Below are 15,210 nucleotides of genomic sequence, written 5' to 3'. Positions count from 1 at the left end.
TTCGCTCGGACGACGGCTCTCTGCAGCTGGAACGTTACCTCCTCCTAAGTGCTACACAGACCAAAGATGCTATAAAAGAAGGAAATGAGGGGCTCACTAAGGCCCCGTTTACGCGTAGCAAAAACGGTGGTGTTTTCATGCGTTTTGGCCGTTTGTTTACACGAAAACGAAGCTCAAAGTCACCAAAAACGATCATTTCTGAAAACTCGGGCCAAAGTGGAGATTTGCAAAGACTCTGTCTTCACGTTTGCTTGTAAATAGGAATGGGCGATATTTTACCGTTCACGATATACCGTCGAAAAAATTCCCCACGGTAAGAATTTGTCATCTCGCGGTAAAAACGATAAATTCCCATTGATGACGTTTTTGTGTAAAGCTGATTTATGGTTCTGCGTTAAATCGATGCACAAGGTACTTGAAGGAAGGAAGGAAGGAAGGAAGGAAGGAAGGAAGGAAGGAAGGAAGGAAGGAAGGAAGGAAGGAAGGAAGGAAGGAAGGAAGGAAGGAAGGAAGGAAGGAAGGAAGGAAGGAAGGAAGGAAGGAAGGAAGGAAGGAAGGAAGGAAGGAAGGAAGGAAGGAAGGAAGGAAATGAGCCAGAAAGAAAGAAAGGAAGAAATGAGCCAGAAAGAAAGAAAGAAAGAAATGAGCCAGAAAGAAGGAAAGAAAGAAATGAGCCAGAAAGAAAGAAAGAAAGAAAGAAAGAAAGAAAGAAAGAAAGAAAGAAAGAAAGAAAGAAAGAAAGAAAGAAAGAAAGAAAGAAAGAAAGAAGGATAAATTCCCATTGATGACGTTTTTGTGTATCAAACAAGGCGGATCTGAGAGCGAGATAGATTTATAGTTAAAAAGATGGAGTTGAATTGGTATTGTCGTTTTTATCGTTATCGGGATAAATGCCATTAATTATCGTGATACATTTTTTAGTCCATACCGCCAATCTCTACTTGTAAACAGAGGGAAACTGACATTTAGGCTTCAGAACATCACATTATGCGACAGAAACGTCACCAGCATCATGTGTGCGACCTGTGTTTACAATTTGTTTGGCCACCGTCAATATTTTCTTGTATTTTACTTGTTTTATATTCTAACGTCACACTTAAAAGTAACTCCACTTCTCCGTCACTCCAAACGAAAGACTCTCGTGCCATCTTGGAAGTAATTGGAAGTTACTTGTGTCATTTGTTGACGTTTTTTTCCAGGATTCCAATTGGCTAGCATGATTCTATGCTTTTCATTACACTGCCGCCTGTAGGTTTGGCATGTTCATAGCACCCCTTAACAATGTATTTATGCGGGTTTGTGTAAATTATGGTATTTTTCAAAACGTAGAGGGGGAAATATCCGTTTTTGTAAATACCCGGCTATGTGTAAACGTGGCCTAAAACTCTGCAGTTATACTCAAAGGCAGATATTTTTTAGAGAACCATTGCTGCATACTCAAGCTTCCATATATGAATGTCCCTCCTGCTGAAGGAGGCAAGCATCCCGTAACAAAACTGCAGATTCACTTTTGACGTCCTGTAATGCTGACTTTTCCAGCAACACCGATTTGGTTGTTTCCAGCAGATAAATTGCAAAAGAAGTGAGAAAATACTTAAAATAAAACAATCTGCGAGGTCGTCCTCCAGTCGAAAGGTCGTCAGTTCAGTTACGGGCTCCGCCTGCTGTCGAAGCGTTCTTTGACAAAATGCTGAACCTACTCATCGCTAGTAAATCTCCTTGGAAAAGGCAGCGTCTGCTTTTCCATTAAATAAGTCACATCTTTCGTCTCCGTGAACAATACAACCAGTTTGAATGTCACATAGTTGTAATCTTCTGAGATTCATAAGATTATGACCAAAGGCCATCTCGCTTGACTCTTTTAGTGGAGTAATAGACGTCCTATAGGGCTTGTTTTTAAAACGGTATACTCCAAACTACATATAACCACGTATGTAAAATGTAGGCTACTGCTTACTGTGGTCTTCGTTAGTGCTTGGTATGCCACCATTAAAGCAATCAAATATGCAGTCATTAGATCATTAGACACGTGTCCTAAAGCAGGGAAAACTAGTACATGTACCATCAGAATAGTATGCCTTTTTCAAAATGTCCTAGAAGTTGCTGGTGCTCTAAAACAGCAGCTGCTGGTCTGGATTGGTGCAGTTGCCCTTTTCTAAAGTGTTTCTACGGAGAACTTTCCAGACGGTTCAGTGACACTTTTTCCAATACATGCATCATTTTGTGAGAGCTAGCAGCCATTAGTCCTCTCCTCTGATATGTCTACCAAAGTAAACATGGTGTGCTCTTCTGTGTCCACGGTGCTTGAATTGAGGCTTTGTTATGAAGTGGGGATTGTTTTGATGGATCAGATTGGGGCACAGACTAAAGGGGCCATGCGTGTTTGCAAGGACGCCTTTCGGTGACGTGTCATGATGTCAGTGGGCCCGCCAGCGGAAATAAGGCGGGTAGATTATAGAGATTCATGTGGACACCGTGTTCCCCAACATGGAGCTCGTGTTGAAGCTCTCGGTTCTGCTCCTGACAGGCAGCAGTAGATGTTTACCGGGGCCCCAGACACAGAAATTCAACAAATCAGAAGATTTATCGAGAAAAAAGGTTGAAATGTCGAGATTAATGTTGAAGTACAATTTCGAGAAAAAGGTCGAAATGTTGAGATTAATGTTGAAATACAATTTCAACACATTGAAATGTTGAGAAAAAAGGCGAAATTTCGACTTTATTCACGAAATTTCGACTTTATTCTTGAAATTGTATTTTAACATTAATCTCGACATTTCTACTTTTTTCTAGAAGTGCACAATAAAAAAAAAATCTTCCCCTAATACTCTTCCGTAGCAGTAGCACATCAAATCACCGCTTATTTTCCTTGGGTACTTGACTTCCCTCCTTAGTTTCGATGCAATGTCATATTTGATGGAATAACATTACCAAAACCTACGTAAATGAGAAGGTTTCTCTAGTTTAGGAGCTGCTACCACTTCCATGTCAACCATGTCAACACGCTAAACACGTAAAGGATGTGAGTGGAGTGCAGGGCCGGAGGGGCCGGGGGGGTGATCGTATAGTAGCCTGCTGACACAGAAGGTGTGTAGAGTGAGCTGAGAGCCAGCGTACGGCGATATCGATCCCCACTGATCCAGGAGAGGAGTAGAAGGAGATGGAGAGGATTGATGGATGACTTGATAAAAGATAAAGCGCAGATAAATCAGCTTGAAAGTAGACGGGGGAAGGAGAGGGGTAAGAAAGGGTCAGATGTGCTGCGAAGAGTTACGGTTGAGATCCTGATGGAGGGGTGAGGGTGAGAAGGGGAGATGGGCGGGCTGGAGGTTGCGGGAAGCAGATCCCCGCCGTCATCGTGCGACTGGTTTCCCCTTGAGACGCCTGAACCAGGCGCTCGTCCTTCCACAGGAAAGGCCGCTCACACATACCCCTTGCGTCCCTGACACCTGGGCGGGCAGCTCGTTAGATAATTTCAGTAACAGTGTGGGGGCTGATCGATGGCTGCATTAAACATTAAAAGGGGGACAGCTATATCGAGGGCGGAGGGACTGAGAGTGAGGAGTCAATATTGTGCTAGATTAATTACATCCAGCTCTCATCTGTGACGGGATGTCCCTCTGGCCGCACGTGTCCTGAGACACGGATGTATTGTATCAGGCCCACTAACCAGTGGCGCCGCAGGCAGATTTATACCTTCTTAACGGCCGTTTGTTAAAAGCTAACGCTGCACAGCTGAAAGTGAATTGGACAACAGGGAAAACATGAGATGGCAGAATATTTACCGCCTTGGTTTGATGTCTTGATAACCCAAGAAAGTACGAAGTTGATTAAATGTCTATTTTCCCTCTCCGGGAAGCCTCTTTATTCACATGCCACTTTTAAAGTGTGAGTGATAAACATAAAAAAAACTAACAACTGTACATGATTCATAAAGTAGGAAAGAAGAATCTGGAAAGTACTTTTTTAAGCCATCCGTACTCACGAATAACTGCTGTGAATTGTTAGAAATTGTTCAAAGGGAAGTGAAACTAAAATCTCTGCACATTCTGCTTGTGGAAACACCTTTCTCATGATTAGTGTCATTCACATCTACATCCTGTTGGCCAACACAACATGACCGAGCAAAGGCGTCTTCACGCCAGCACCAACCCGAGCAGGGACGGCCCCCGTCTCGCTGGTGCCGGGGAGCCGTCCATCCGGCTCGTCGGGCTTGTTTTGCAAGTATCTGACAACGATTCTTTAAATATTCAAGCAGCCTGGGCCATTATCAGATCTGTAAATCAGATGGAGCGGTCGTCTGCTAATGGATCCGACGCTCGTGGGCTCTGAGAGCGGGCAGAGGCCGAAGCGGCTCCGGGCCCGGTTGGCTCTCAGGGTTGATGACGAGTGTGTTGGTGCTGCCCAGGCTGCTCGTGTCTCTCCTGGTCGTTCTGATTGTGCAGTGACCTGAGAAGTGCATACAAACACACACACACACACACACACACACACACACACACACACACACACACACACACACACACACACACACACACACACACACACACACACACACACACACACACACATGTCCAGCACATGTTTCCAAGCGCAGGCAGAATGACTGGATAGCTTCCCCATTTGAAACGGTCTGGATCATATTGTATCGTCTCGCTTCCTTTCTCTCCCTGATTATCTGTTTCTCTGAGCGCTATTTTATCCAGAATGTTTCCACTAACTTATAACCCACTCAGCAAAAGTACCACACATTTGTCCATTTCAGATTAGTGCCTGATGAATATAACTGTTTGAATCTTTGATAGCAATGTGCTTCTGTAACACTGTAACTGTCGGTTATCTATACTGGCTGAGCAGACATTGTTTTGCAGATTGATCCAGTTTCCACGGTTCTGTTGCTACATTTGAGCAACGTGGCTCATCTTTGGCCAAAACTGTGAAAGCTTTCTGATCTTGGATGTTACAGGTTCAAAGATCTACTTTGGTTTAACACAGGTTTGGTTTTGGTTTGAGATATAAGGAAATATATCTTTGATAAAAGGTTTATTATCCTTCATTCATGCTCCGGAATGAAAAAGGTTTGGTTAGAGATGGTGATTTGTATTGTTTTAAATTGGCAAAAGACAAGTTGTACCATAGTTGTGTAGTCTCATGACAAATGTAAAGTATATTTAGGGCCCGAGCACTGACAGTACGAAGGCCCTATTGTATCTGTAGGAATTTTTGTTTTTCTCGTTATTTTTATTTTTCTGACGAAACAAGGGCCTCTTTGCCCCCCTAAACGTGCCCCAAAAGTCACCAAATTTTGCACGCAAGCCAGGCCTTGCGAAAAATTTGATATTTAATGATTTGCATTAATGGGCGTGGCAAGATGGCTCAACAGCGCCCCCTAGAAAACTAGGGGGCGCCACAATACGCTTTGACGTACATGCACGAAAATCGCTACACACCTGTATCATGTCGCAACTTAAAGAAAAGTTTCTTGGCGCCATGGCCGAAACCGAACAGGAAGTTGGCCATTTTGAATTAGTCATGTAATTTTGGCGCAATTTATTTCTTCGGCTGTTAATACGACCCGAACCGTAACGTGCACCCAGGTGTGTTATACATCAAAATGTGTGTCTCCATCCTGCGACGACGCGCATTACTTTTCTCAGTCAAAAGCGTTACCGTGGTGACGATAGACGCCAAAAAGCCCTCCCCCCCTTTCATCTGATTGGTCCATATTTGATAGTTCCTTTTTTCTGCCATAACTTTTGAATGGTTTGACATAAAGAGTCATGGGTGGTGTCATCGGACATCGGACAAGGCCCGTTCATCACTGCTTGCAGCTTTAATTTCATCTTATTTTTGGTATATCAGGATCTTTTTAGTTGTTTATAACAACAGTATTTTTTTCTCTTCTTTTTGTCTAACCTTAATAAAAAAAGGAAGAGAAAAACCAGCCAAACTACCAGACCTGTGCATTAAGGCCATTGTCATACAGCTGTTGCAACACACCTCTTTCCATGTGGCGGTGAAATGTCCCTGCACCATCATTTAAGCTAGTAAAGGAAGTTGTAGGCATCAGTAGGTACTGTCCAAACTGCAACAACTGAAACTAGGATTTAAAAATACTTTCATTGGAAAGGTCTGGTTCACACAAACTCCCTTATGCTCACACGTGTTGGTTTTTCTGGCAATTCAAAAGAGGAGGAAAACCTGTCCTCTGACATTGCAAAAAAAGAGTTTCATACACTTTTCTGTGTGAACTGGCTCCTTTGGATCTAACAGACACTGCGAGAAGTTATTACCCTAACACTTGTACATACAGTTTGGCCTTGCAACAATTTTTTGCAAATGTCTTTTTTTAATTAAAAATATAGAGACTGTTGGTTGCAGAAAGTTAGAGCGGTTATAAACGTGCATCGCCACTATGTTTGCAAGTATTTATGGCAAGACGAGAGAACGCAGTTGTCACTTAACATCAGTCATTGGAAAAGCCATCATTACTCTACAGGGACTGATTTGATTGGCTCCCCAAGACTTCTGAGCATATTTAATGAGCACCAACAGATGGTAGCTAGACGTACCTGCAGAGCAAATGTAAGTTTGCTAGCGGTACGTCTGGATTGCTAGCTACTCTCCAGTGCGATACGATGGTCAGATTTCCTTTGTAGTTTGCATGAATAGAAAGCGCCTTTCTGTAGATGGGGGCGAAGTGTTGTCCTTCAAACAATGCAGCAATAAGAGCAATTATGCATTGATGCCATATTCATAGTTTTAAAACACATTTAAGCATCTTAGTTTGACTGAAATCCAACTAAACCAAACTTTTCATAGTTGGACAAGGACATTCAGACAACGTGGATGGAATCAAGCTCTGTAATCTGCTAATGCTGAAAAACCTTCAATAGTTCAGAAAAAAAACTGGCAAAGTCATTCCAAGAAAACTGTAGAAGTTGCTTTTTTGTCATCCCGCCTCCACCAGGTCCATTCAGCTTAGCAGATACTTTCACACACAGCCCATGTCGACTGCTAACCTTCTTTGTAACCTTTCAAACCTTTCGTTGGACAATTGGCAACCTTGTTGTCTCGTTCCTTCACCCCAGATTGGAATCAGTTGGCCAGACTGGGACAATCAGGTTCAGTCTACATCTCCAGTTTTCTTTTAGTGTATCAGAGGCATCATGTTATATCAAAAGCATCTGTGCCTCATGCCGAGGCCACGTGCCGCTGCACTTGTACAACACATATTGGGACAGATATGAACCAGATCTCCAGATAGCCCAGAGAAGGTACCTGTAGCTTGACTTTTGGTAACATAATGGGACCTGTCGAGTCCGTATTTACGTGACGCTTGCATGTTCTGCACTTTCGCAAGTTCTCGTCACCCTGTTTGACATCAGGGCTGATGTTTAATGAGTTATTGTTAGAGAGCCTGCAGACTTCCAGAGGCTTAAGACTCGGCCAAGCAGCATATAAACATCCAGCATAAGACTCTCCAGATGCACTCCTGTCTTCAGACTGGATTTCCCTACACTAAGGCCTTTAATGGTAGGAAATAATCTGTCCAAAATTAGATGGAAGAGTTCCTAGCCATGTTTCGTTGACTTAGTCAAATGCTTTGAAGGAGCGATGAATCCCTTGACTTTGACTCCCTGTCTTTAGACGCTCATAGAGAAGTATTCTTGATCAACTTTGTTCGTTTGGAATCCAATAATATTCAACACTTCCTATCATTTTCACACCACGTCTGTGTGACTGAGCTGAGGGGACCATTGTTCAGAGAAGAGTGAGGGGGGGGTGCCATCCCTGCTCACGTGATTTGTTTGCGGTAGGTTGAATGGGAACCTTCCCGTTGTAATGATCCTTCTACTTCCTAAAGCACTCAACCATGACCATCACCTTTCACCCCGCATCCTCCCCCTCTAAGAGGCTACATTTACATATGTAAACGTCTCCACCCGGCCTTCAGCTGGGGGGTCACCTCTGTGTGTCGCACCCAAAACAGACCTCAAAATAGCAAAGGAGGAGATAAGGTGATCTTTGAATTGGGAGGAGCCCTTTGACCTGTCAGTTCAGGAGGTGGTGAGAATCTGTCACATCGGGCTCAGCGTTGAAGGAGAGCATGCACACGTCCAGCGCGGGAGCGTACATGACAGGGCAAAAGCATAAATACTCTCATAGTCCTCAGTGTAAACACGCCTGGGTTATCTCAAGGCTTCCTTCTCCACGCAGGCGACAGCTATTGTGTACCGAACCTGTCTTTTTACTGCCAAACACCTTTCGGGATGGCCACGTTGCGTGCGACCCTCCCCTCTGTGAGGGAAAAAAGAACCCGTGAAACATGAGAATCTCTGCGAGAGGGTGTTATAACCTTTTACAAAACAGTTAGACAAGGTCATATCGCCCCAAATAAAAGCTGCAAGAGAAAGGAACATGAAGAGCATAACTCTGCTCGGATCCGTTTACAAGGCCGCCAGCACCTTATAAACTTTAGCAGCCCGCCGGACATCATCTGGAGGGAGAGATTTACTGTAACGTGCAGAAGAGGCTTTGATTGCTGCTGGAGACCAGGATTTGTTTTACTTTTTTGTAATTACAGATCTGGATATGAGATTATTTCCCAATTACTTTTTAAGACACATTAGTGGTATTACTTTAAGGATGCAATGTCCAGACTCAACTAATAAAATGAAATTTGGACTGAAAAGCATAAATCTGGTTCATGCAATCAGGCATCCTCCATTCATAAGTCAACCGCTTTATGATTTGGACACAAAACCTTTATTTGCATTTTTCCTGACATCAACTGTCATTAAATGTTGGCACTGAAAGCATCAAGTTCTGATAAGCCGTTCACAAAGTGTTTTTGACAAATTCCCTCTCACTGGCCACGGTTACATGATGTTTTTTAATTCAGAATTAATTATTCCGAATTAAATAATTCCGAATTAAACTATTTTCCTTCGAGTTTACATGGAAATAGTAATTCCGAATTGAGGTTTACATGGAAAACACGTGTGATCGGCTTTATCCAATTCCACTTAAGGTCTGGGGGTTGGGAAGGTTCTGATTTGATAAGGGGGGGCGGACGTCTTTACGTCTTTACGTCTTTACGTCTACCGGAAGAAAACAAACTTACTCGATTAGCAACAACATGGAGGACCACATTATTAGCATCCTTTTTGGATTTGTTTTGATTTTATTTTTGAAGCAGCAACACGACAACATCATGTCGATGATTTTTATGTTTCCTGCCATCTGTTCTTTTAATTATTTCCAGGTCCTCCAAGCTATTTATTAAATAAATCGTCTCTGCTCTTGACCACCGTTTACTGCGTGCTGCCATCTTGAAACTTTGTTTTGAAAACAAGCCCAGCGCGGAATATAAGCGTCATGGAGACAGACAGGCAAGAGAACGAGCAGCGCAGAAAGACCGGAATTAATTTAAAGCAGAATGAGTGTATACATGATCACGGAATGATTGCATTCGGATTTAAAATCGGAATAAACCAGCCACTTACTTGGGAATTAAGTTTCATTCGGAATGGCCATTTTCAATCGGAATTAGGTGTTTACATGGTCATTTTTAATCATTTTAAATCAGATTTAATTTTAATTCTGAATTAAAGAGGAATTAAACTTCCCATGTAAACGCACTGACTGATGGCGCTGAGTGGCGAGCCCGAATCATCGAAACAAGGCGGGAAGGATGCTTTATTGTTACTTGACCCACATTCAGACTACTATCTGAGACTCACTGGAAGCAGCAAAAGTTTGAATTTATTTTAGTCACTGTTGCTTTTTATCGCCTCAAACTGAGACAATTCTGTGACTTCTAGCATCAACAAGGTGGACCTTGTTGGACCCCAGGAAGAATAGCTAATGCTGTTGCTAATGCTAATGGGGATCTTAAATAAAACAAACAAACAAGGCATTTTCACTGAACTGCCTTTCACTGAATATTTTTCTTATTTTTGGATCATTCGCTGGAAATCCATGTAATCTACAGTCTGAAATACTTGCACTGGCCCGTCACATTCAAGGTCCTGTTTCTTTAAACTTTAAACTTCAACAGGCTGTGTTAACCACATCGAAATGTTGCTGCTACGTGATTGGCTGATTTAGATATTTACATTAAGAAGCAGCTAAATAGGTTTAACCTAAGTAGGAGTAGAGAACCGAACAACCTACCATGCTAGTATTCCAAAACCTTAAATCCATAAAACCACCACTTACCAAAAAGCAAAAACCTTTGTTTTTGTTGCATTCGTTTCTCAGTATTTCTGTGACACAAAAACGACCCACCTGGGCGTAATGAAACTTTGTGAAACCTATTAAATTTCTGTACGCTCCTAAGTCACTTTCCCAAAGACCATAAAACAACCTATCACGACCACGGCCTGTGTGATTGTCATGCTATACTCAGGCTCACGTTACTCCAACCGTCAGTGGTTTCTGCTGCAAGTGCGGCCTCATTCACGCTCGGAGCATTTGTTCACCAGAGCCTCATCCTGCTCCGTCTAATTGGAAACGCATGCAATAGCGATCAAAGTTGTGGGCAAATGCCCAAGCACAACAAACTGTCTGGAGCTCATTTAGCAGATTAATTAATATTCCAGCCCCCACCTCCCAACAGAGCTGACACCGTTGAGGCCAGAACATCCTGCAGCATCAAAGGCAATATTCCCATCAATTAGTGGCTCCACTTGGCCTGCGCTGCAGTGCAGTTGGGTGCTCTCTCCGAGCATTGTTTGCAGTGCACGAGAGAGAGAGGGGGCCGTCAACAGACGGACACACTGGTATTATTAGAGCGGCTGTCATGTGCCACCCTGGGTGCAGAGGGAGACGGGCTGTCCCAGACTCGGAGGAGGCTGGAATCCCCATCGCGTCTGTCTGGGAAATCTGGGTAAATGCTCTCTAATCCCGTTGATCCTCTGCTAAAGCCAACACTTCCTCACCTGCCTGCCTGCCATGGGAGAGTGAGCACACACCAGAAATAGGAAGGCCGAGGTGATGAGCGGCTCCATTTGGTTGGTGGTGTATCGTTTCATGTATCTGCACTTAATAAACATCAGCGGGAACCTTTAAAGCAGAAATCCTTAAATATGAAAATCCAAATGTAACCCTTCTTTTTTCTTTTTAGCTTATAGTGACCAAAAGTGTGTGGGGGGTATTTAAATGAATGAAAATAGCCAAATATATATTGAGATTAATAGATATGTATGTACATACATACATACATACATACATACATATACAGTATATATATATATATATATATATATATATATATATATATATATATATAAAAATATATAAAAATATATACATATACATATATATATATATATATATATATATATATATATATATATATATATATATATATAAAAAAAAAATATATATATATATATATATATATATATATATATATATATATATATATATGTATATATATATATATATATATATATATATATGTATATATATATATATATATATATATATATATATATATATATATATATATACATATATATAAAGCTTCAGGAGAGTTTTAGCCCAAAAACAGGTCGTCATGATTGCATGCGGTTTACTGTCTCTCATTCTTTGCTCACGCCACTGACTCCTCTTTTTTTCTTGTCTCCCCTCCATTTCTGGTTCCCTTCAGTCAGCCAGACCTCTTTTTTCTTTTGCTTTCTCTTCTTTTTGTGAATGGACGACGCTGCCGTGTAATTACCTGGGCCGAGCTCTCAGCGCGGCCACGCCCTCTGCAGCCCGCCAACTTCTCTAATGCTCGCACGCACGCTCCCGTGCATGTGAGCACGCACGCGTAAATCCATGCCTCCCCAGCTGGAAGTGCACAGCTGCTGCTGTTTACCCTGTCGGGACCAGAAAAACATCCTGTACAGTTCTCCGGGTGAAAACCTCCCCTCGCATAATAAACACAAGCCCTCTGCACAGTTTGAAGCTCCACTTTGGGTGGTTTCTGTGGCCGTCGAGGCAAAGGTCCCCTCCGGCAGCCCAGCTTGACAGACAGCTCAGTATGTTAGAGATTAAATACCTTTGAAGGAGGATAAAAAAGTATGAAAACATCTTTAAACTTTTGGGCCTTGTGGCTCCAGGAGATTATTCTGCTCCTCTCACATCTTCTGTTCTTCATTGTACACGGTTTTAAAGCTGTTATAAAGCTGTTATGAAGCTGGTATTACTGTAAATGAGGGCTTTACCATAAAGGAAAGAAAAGTTGTATTGCATTTTTTACAGAAAAATTCAGGCAACCGCCAGTATTTTTCCATAAAATAGAAGGCAAGACAAGTTTATTTCTATAGCACAATTCAACAACAGGCTGGTTCACAGTGATTCACAAAGACATTAAAACAGTATGATTTAAAGTTTAAACAAAAAAATAAATTATTAATACTAATACTACTACTACTAATAAGATAAATAAATACAATAAAATAAAACATAATAGGATTTAAGGACTCTAACCCAAACAGAATTTGCAATATTTAAGATATGATTACGTTTTGGAACTCAAATTTAAAAGTACCAGTGTAGAAAAGAGGCAAAAGGCAAAAATAAAATACAGACAGACATCAGTTAAAAAGAATAAAACAAACTGAAGTACAGCAGTAAATAAAAAGGTTTTCAAGCTTGACTTATTTATAGTAGATATAAAGGTATTTCTCTGTTAAATGTCCAACATTGTAAAATATTGTTTATTTATGTGTTAAATATACAGTTAAAACATGTAAAAAAAAAAACAACTAAATGTACAGTCTATACATGTATTTTTCAATGGCAAATGTTTAAAATTTTAAAGTATAATACTATTATAAAGGCCAGTTGTTACTGTAAATTAACAGTACTTTACCGTAATGTAAAACAAACGTTTTACTGCATTTTTTTACAGAAAGATTCTGGGAACCACAGCTGCCAGTGTTTTTCCATAAATGTTACAGATTTTTTTTTACAGTGTAAGATAAAACAGTTGTATCAGGGTTGTGAGAGGTTCTTTCATCGGTCCAGACGCTTCTCTCTAACCTGGACGCTTGTTGAGCTTTCAGCCGAACTGACGGAAGAAGTTTTGCCTGTTGTTGTGTCTGGAACGGTGAAGAAAAGTGGGCGAGGACACTTTGGGAATGCAGTCGTGTGTGAGCATGTGTGTTTATGTGAGTGTGTGTTTATGCACGTCTGTCTCAGGCCCTGTGTCTGCACGTGAAAGAGATTCCTGCGCAAACAGAGAAATAAGCCTCTGCCTTTGAGCTCGCTACGGAAGAGTATTAGGGCCAGGCGGGAGAAAAATAAAAAAAATATTTTAGAGGACGAAGATTTTTTTTTCATTATGCACTTTGAGAAAAAAGTCGAAATATCGAGAAAAAAGTCGAAATGTCAAGAATAATGTTGAAGTACAATTTCGAGAAAAAAGTCGAAATGTTGAGAAAAAAGTTGAAATGTTGAGAAAAAAGGCGAAATTTCGAGAATAAAGTCAACCTTCTGAGACTATAACAAACAGCGCATGTGACTGTCTTTACAAAATGCCTCGTAGGCCTATAGATGAACTGGTGAAACTGTACTTCAGAATTGGCTTCAGTAACAAAGAAATTCTTTCTCTTTTAGCTCATAAAGACGGTGTAGTTATCAGTATTAGGACTCTCCTAACTTTTTTCTCGACATTTCGACTTTTTTCTCGAAGTGCACAATAAAAAAAAATGTTCCCCTTTCAAGTATTTATTCTCCTGCATGGCCCTAATACTCTTCCGTAGCTCGCTAACGTCGGCATCGGGGCGAGTTTGCGTCGCAGAGGCGTGTCCACAGCCTACATTTACGTCTGTTTCTGTTTTGCTTTGTTTCTCACAGCGGTGGCATTTCACAGTCCTCCAGTCACTATCAAGAAGGAGCCGCAGAGTCCGGGCTCCGACCCGAGCCAGTCCTGCAGCCACAAGCAGAGCTTCAGCTACCCCAGTGGAGAGCAGTGCCTTTACGCCAGGTACTACAGGTTCCCCTCACAGAACGGCTGCCCCTGCCGTATCCGCGCTGTCCCAGCATCCACACCAACAGAAAAAAAAACATTTCTTGGACTTCACCTCTCTCTTCATCTCATCCAGTGGTCCCATGTAGGCCTGTGTTGAAAAAAAAATCGATTTTCAGATTCAAAGTCGATTCTCATGTTAATTCCTAAAAATCGATTCATAGATCAAATATCTTTTTTTTTTTCATCATTACATTACAACTTTTGGTATTTTTTTGTTTATGCCCAAAAAAGGATTGTTTTGTTGGACAAGAGAATAACTAGTGCCATGTTTTTGCCTTTAAATATGTTTAAAAGTATGAAAACATTAAAGTTTTCAGTTATAATTGCATAAATTGTCTATATTTCATTACTTTATATACTGTCTTGGTTACATTTGCATAAAATGCTAAAAACCTAATTCTCAAAAATTAAAAACCGAAATAGAATAAAAATGGAATGTGGTAAAAAATAAAACCAATTTCATACCGATTTCTGTTTGCTGCCCTGGATCTGTTTGGTAATTCTGCCCCACAATGTTTCTGAAAGCAGTTCTGGGAGGTGATTGGTACTTACAGCATCATTAGCTGCCAATACTTGCTGTTGAATCTCAATATTATACTATTATTAATATGTTGCATAACTACACAGTCATATAATTCAGGCAACAGCTCAAAAAAACTGTTTTAATAACACTAACCCAAATCAATATCGGAATCGAATCGGATCGAATCAAAGCGTGATAATCGATTCTGAATCTTAAAAATCTGAATCAAATCGATTCTTGACATTTGAATCGATTCCCAGCCCTAGTCCCATGTTTAATTCACAACAGGAAATAAAAAGTACCATCTTCAGGAAGAAATAATGTTGAATTTGATGGCAGGAATACAACTAAAAACAAAAAGATGGCTGATGGAGTTTTGAGAGAGGTGGGTTGTCCCGGTCTTGTCTGGTATAAGGCTCAAGGCCTATGTGCTGTATTTTTCATGTTTTGAAGCATCAAATGGTTTGAATTGGATGAAGATCTGGCCTGCAGACAGACCGGTTCCACACCTGGACCCGTCTCCTCTGAAGCTTCGCGTTCGTAATGGATGCAGCATGTGACTTAGCCATGACTTTCTCCGAGATTTAGGCCTTCCGGGAGAGAAACTAACTGTCTGGACGGCACATAAGATCTAAAACTACCGTCGGCATTGATGTTT

At 41.2% G+C, this 15,210-nt stretch overlaps 1 protein-coding gene across 1 annotated transcript in view; it reads left to right on the top strand.

Annotated features, from left to right (window-relative positions):
- etv4 (ETS variant transcription factor 4) overlaps positions 1-15,210 on the top strand; it is a 57,906-nt gene that overhangs the window by 17,073 nt on the left and 25,623 nt on the right. The window contains exon 5 of the mRNA XM_061708967.1: positions 13,855-13,984. Coding sequence (XP_061564951.1) covers positions 13,855-13,984 — 130 coding nt within the window. The remainder of the gene's footprint in view (positions 1-13,854; positions 13,985-15,210) is intronic.

This window comes from Cololabis saira, chromosome 19, assembly GCF_033807715.1.
Source record: "Cololabis saira isolate AMF1-May2022 chromosome 19, fColSai1.1, whole genome shotgun sequence".
Lineage (NCBI taxonomy): Eukaryota > Metazoa > Chordata > Actinopteri > Beloniformes > Belonidae > Cololabis > Cololabis saira.
The sequence above is the reverse complement of the archived record's forward strand: the minus strand, read 5'-3'. Positions and strand labels throughout refer to the sequence as shown.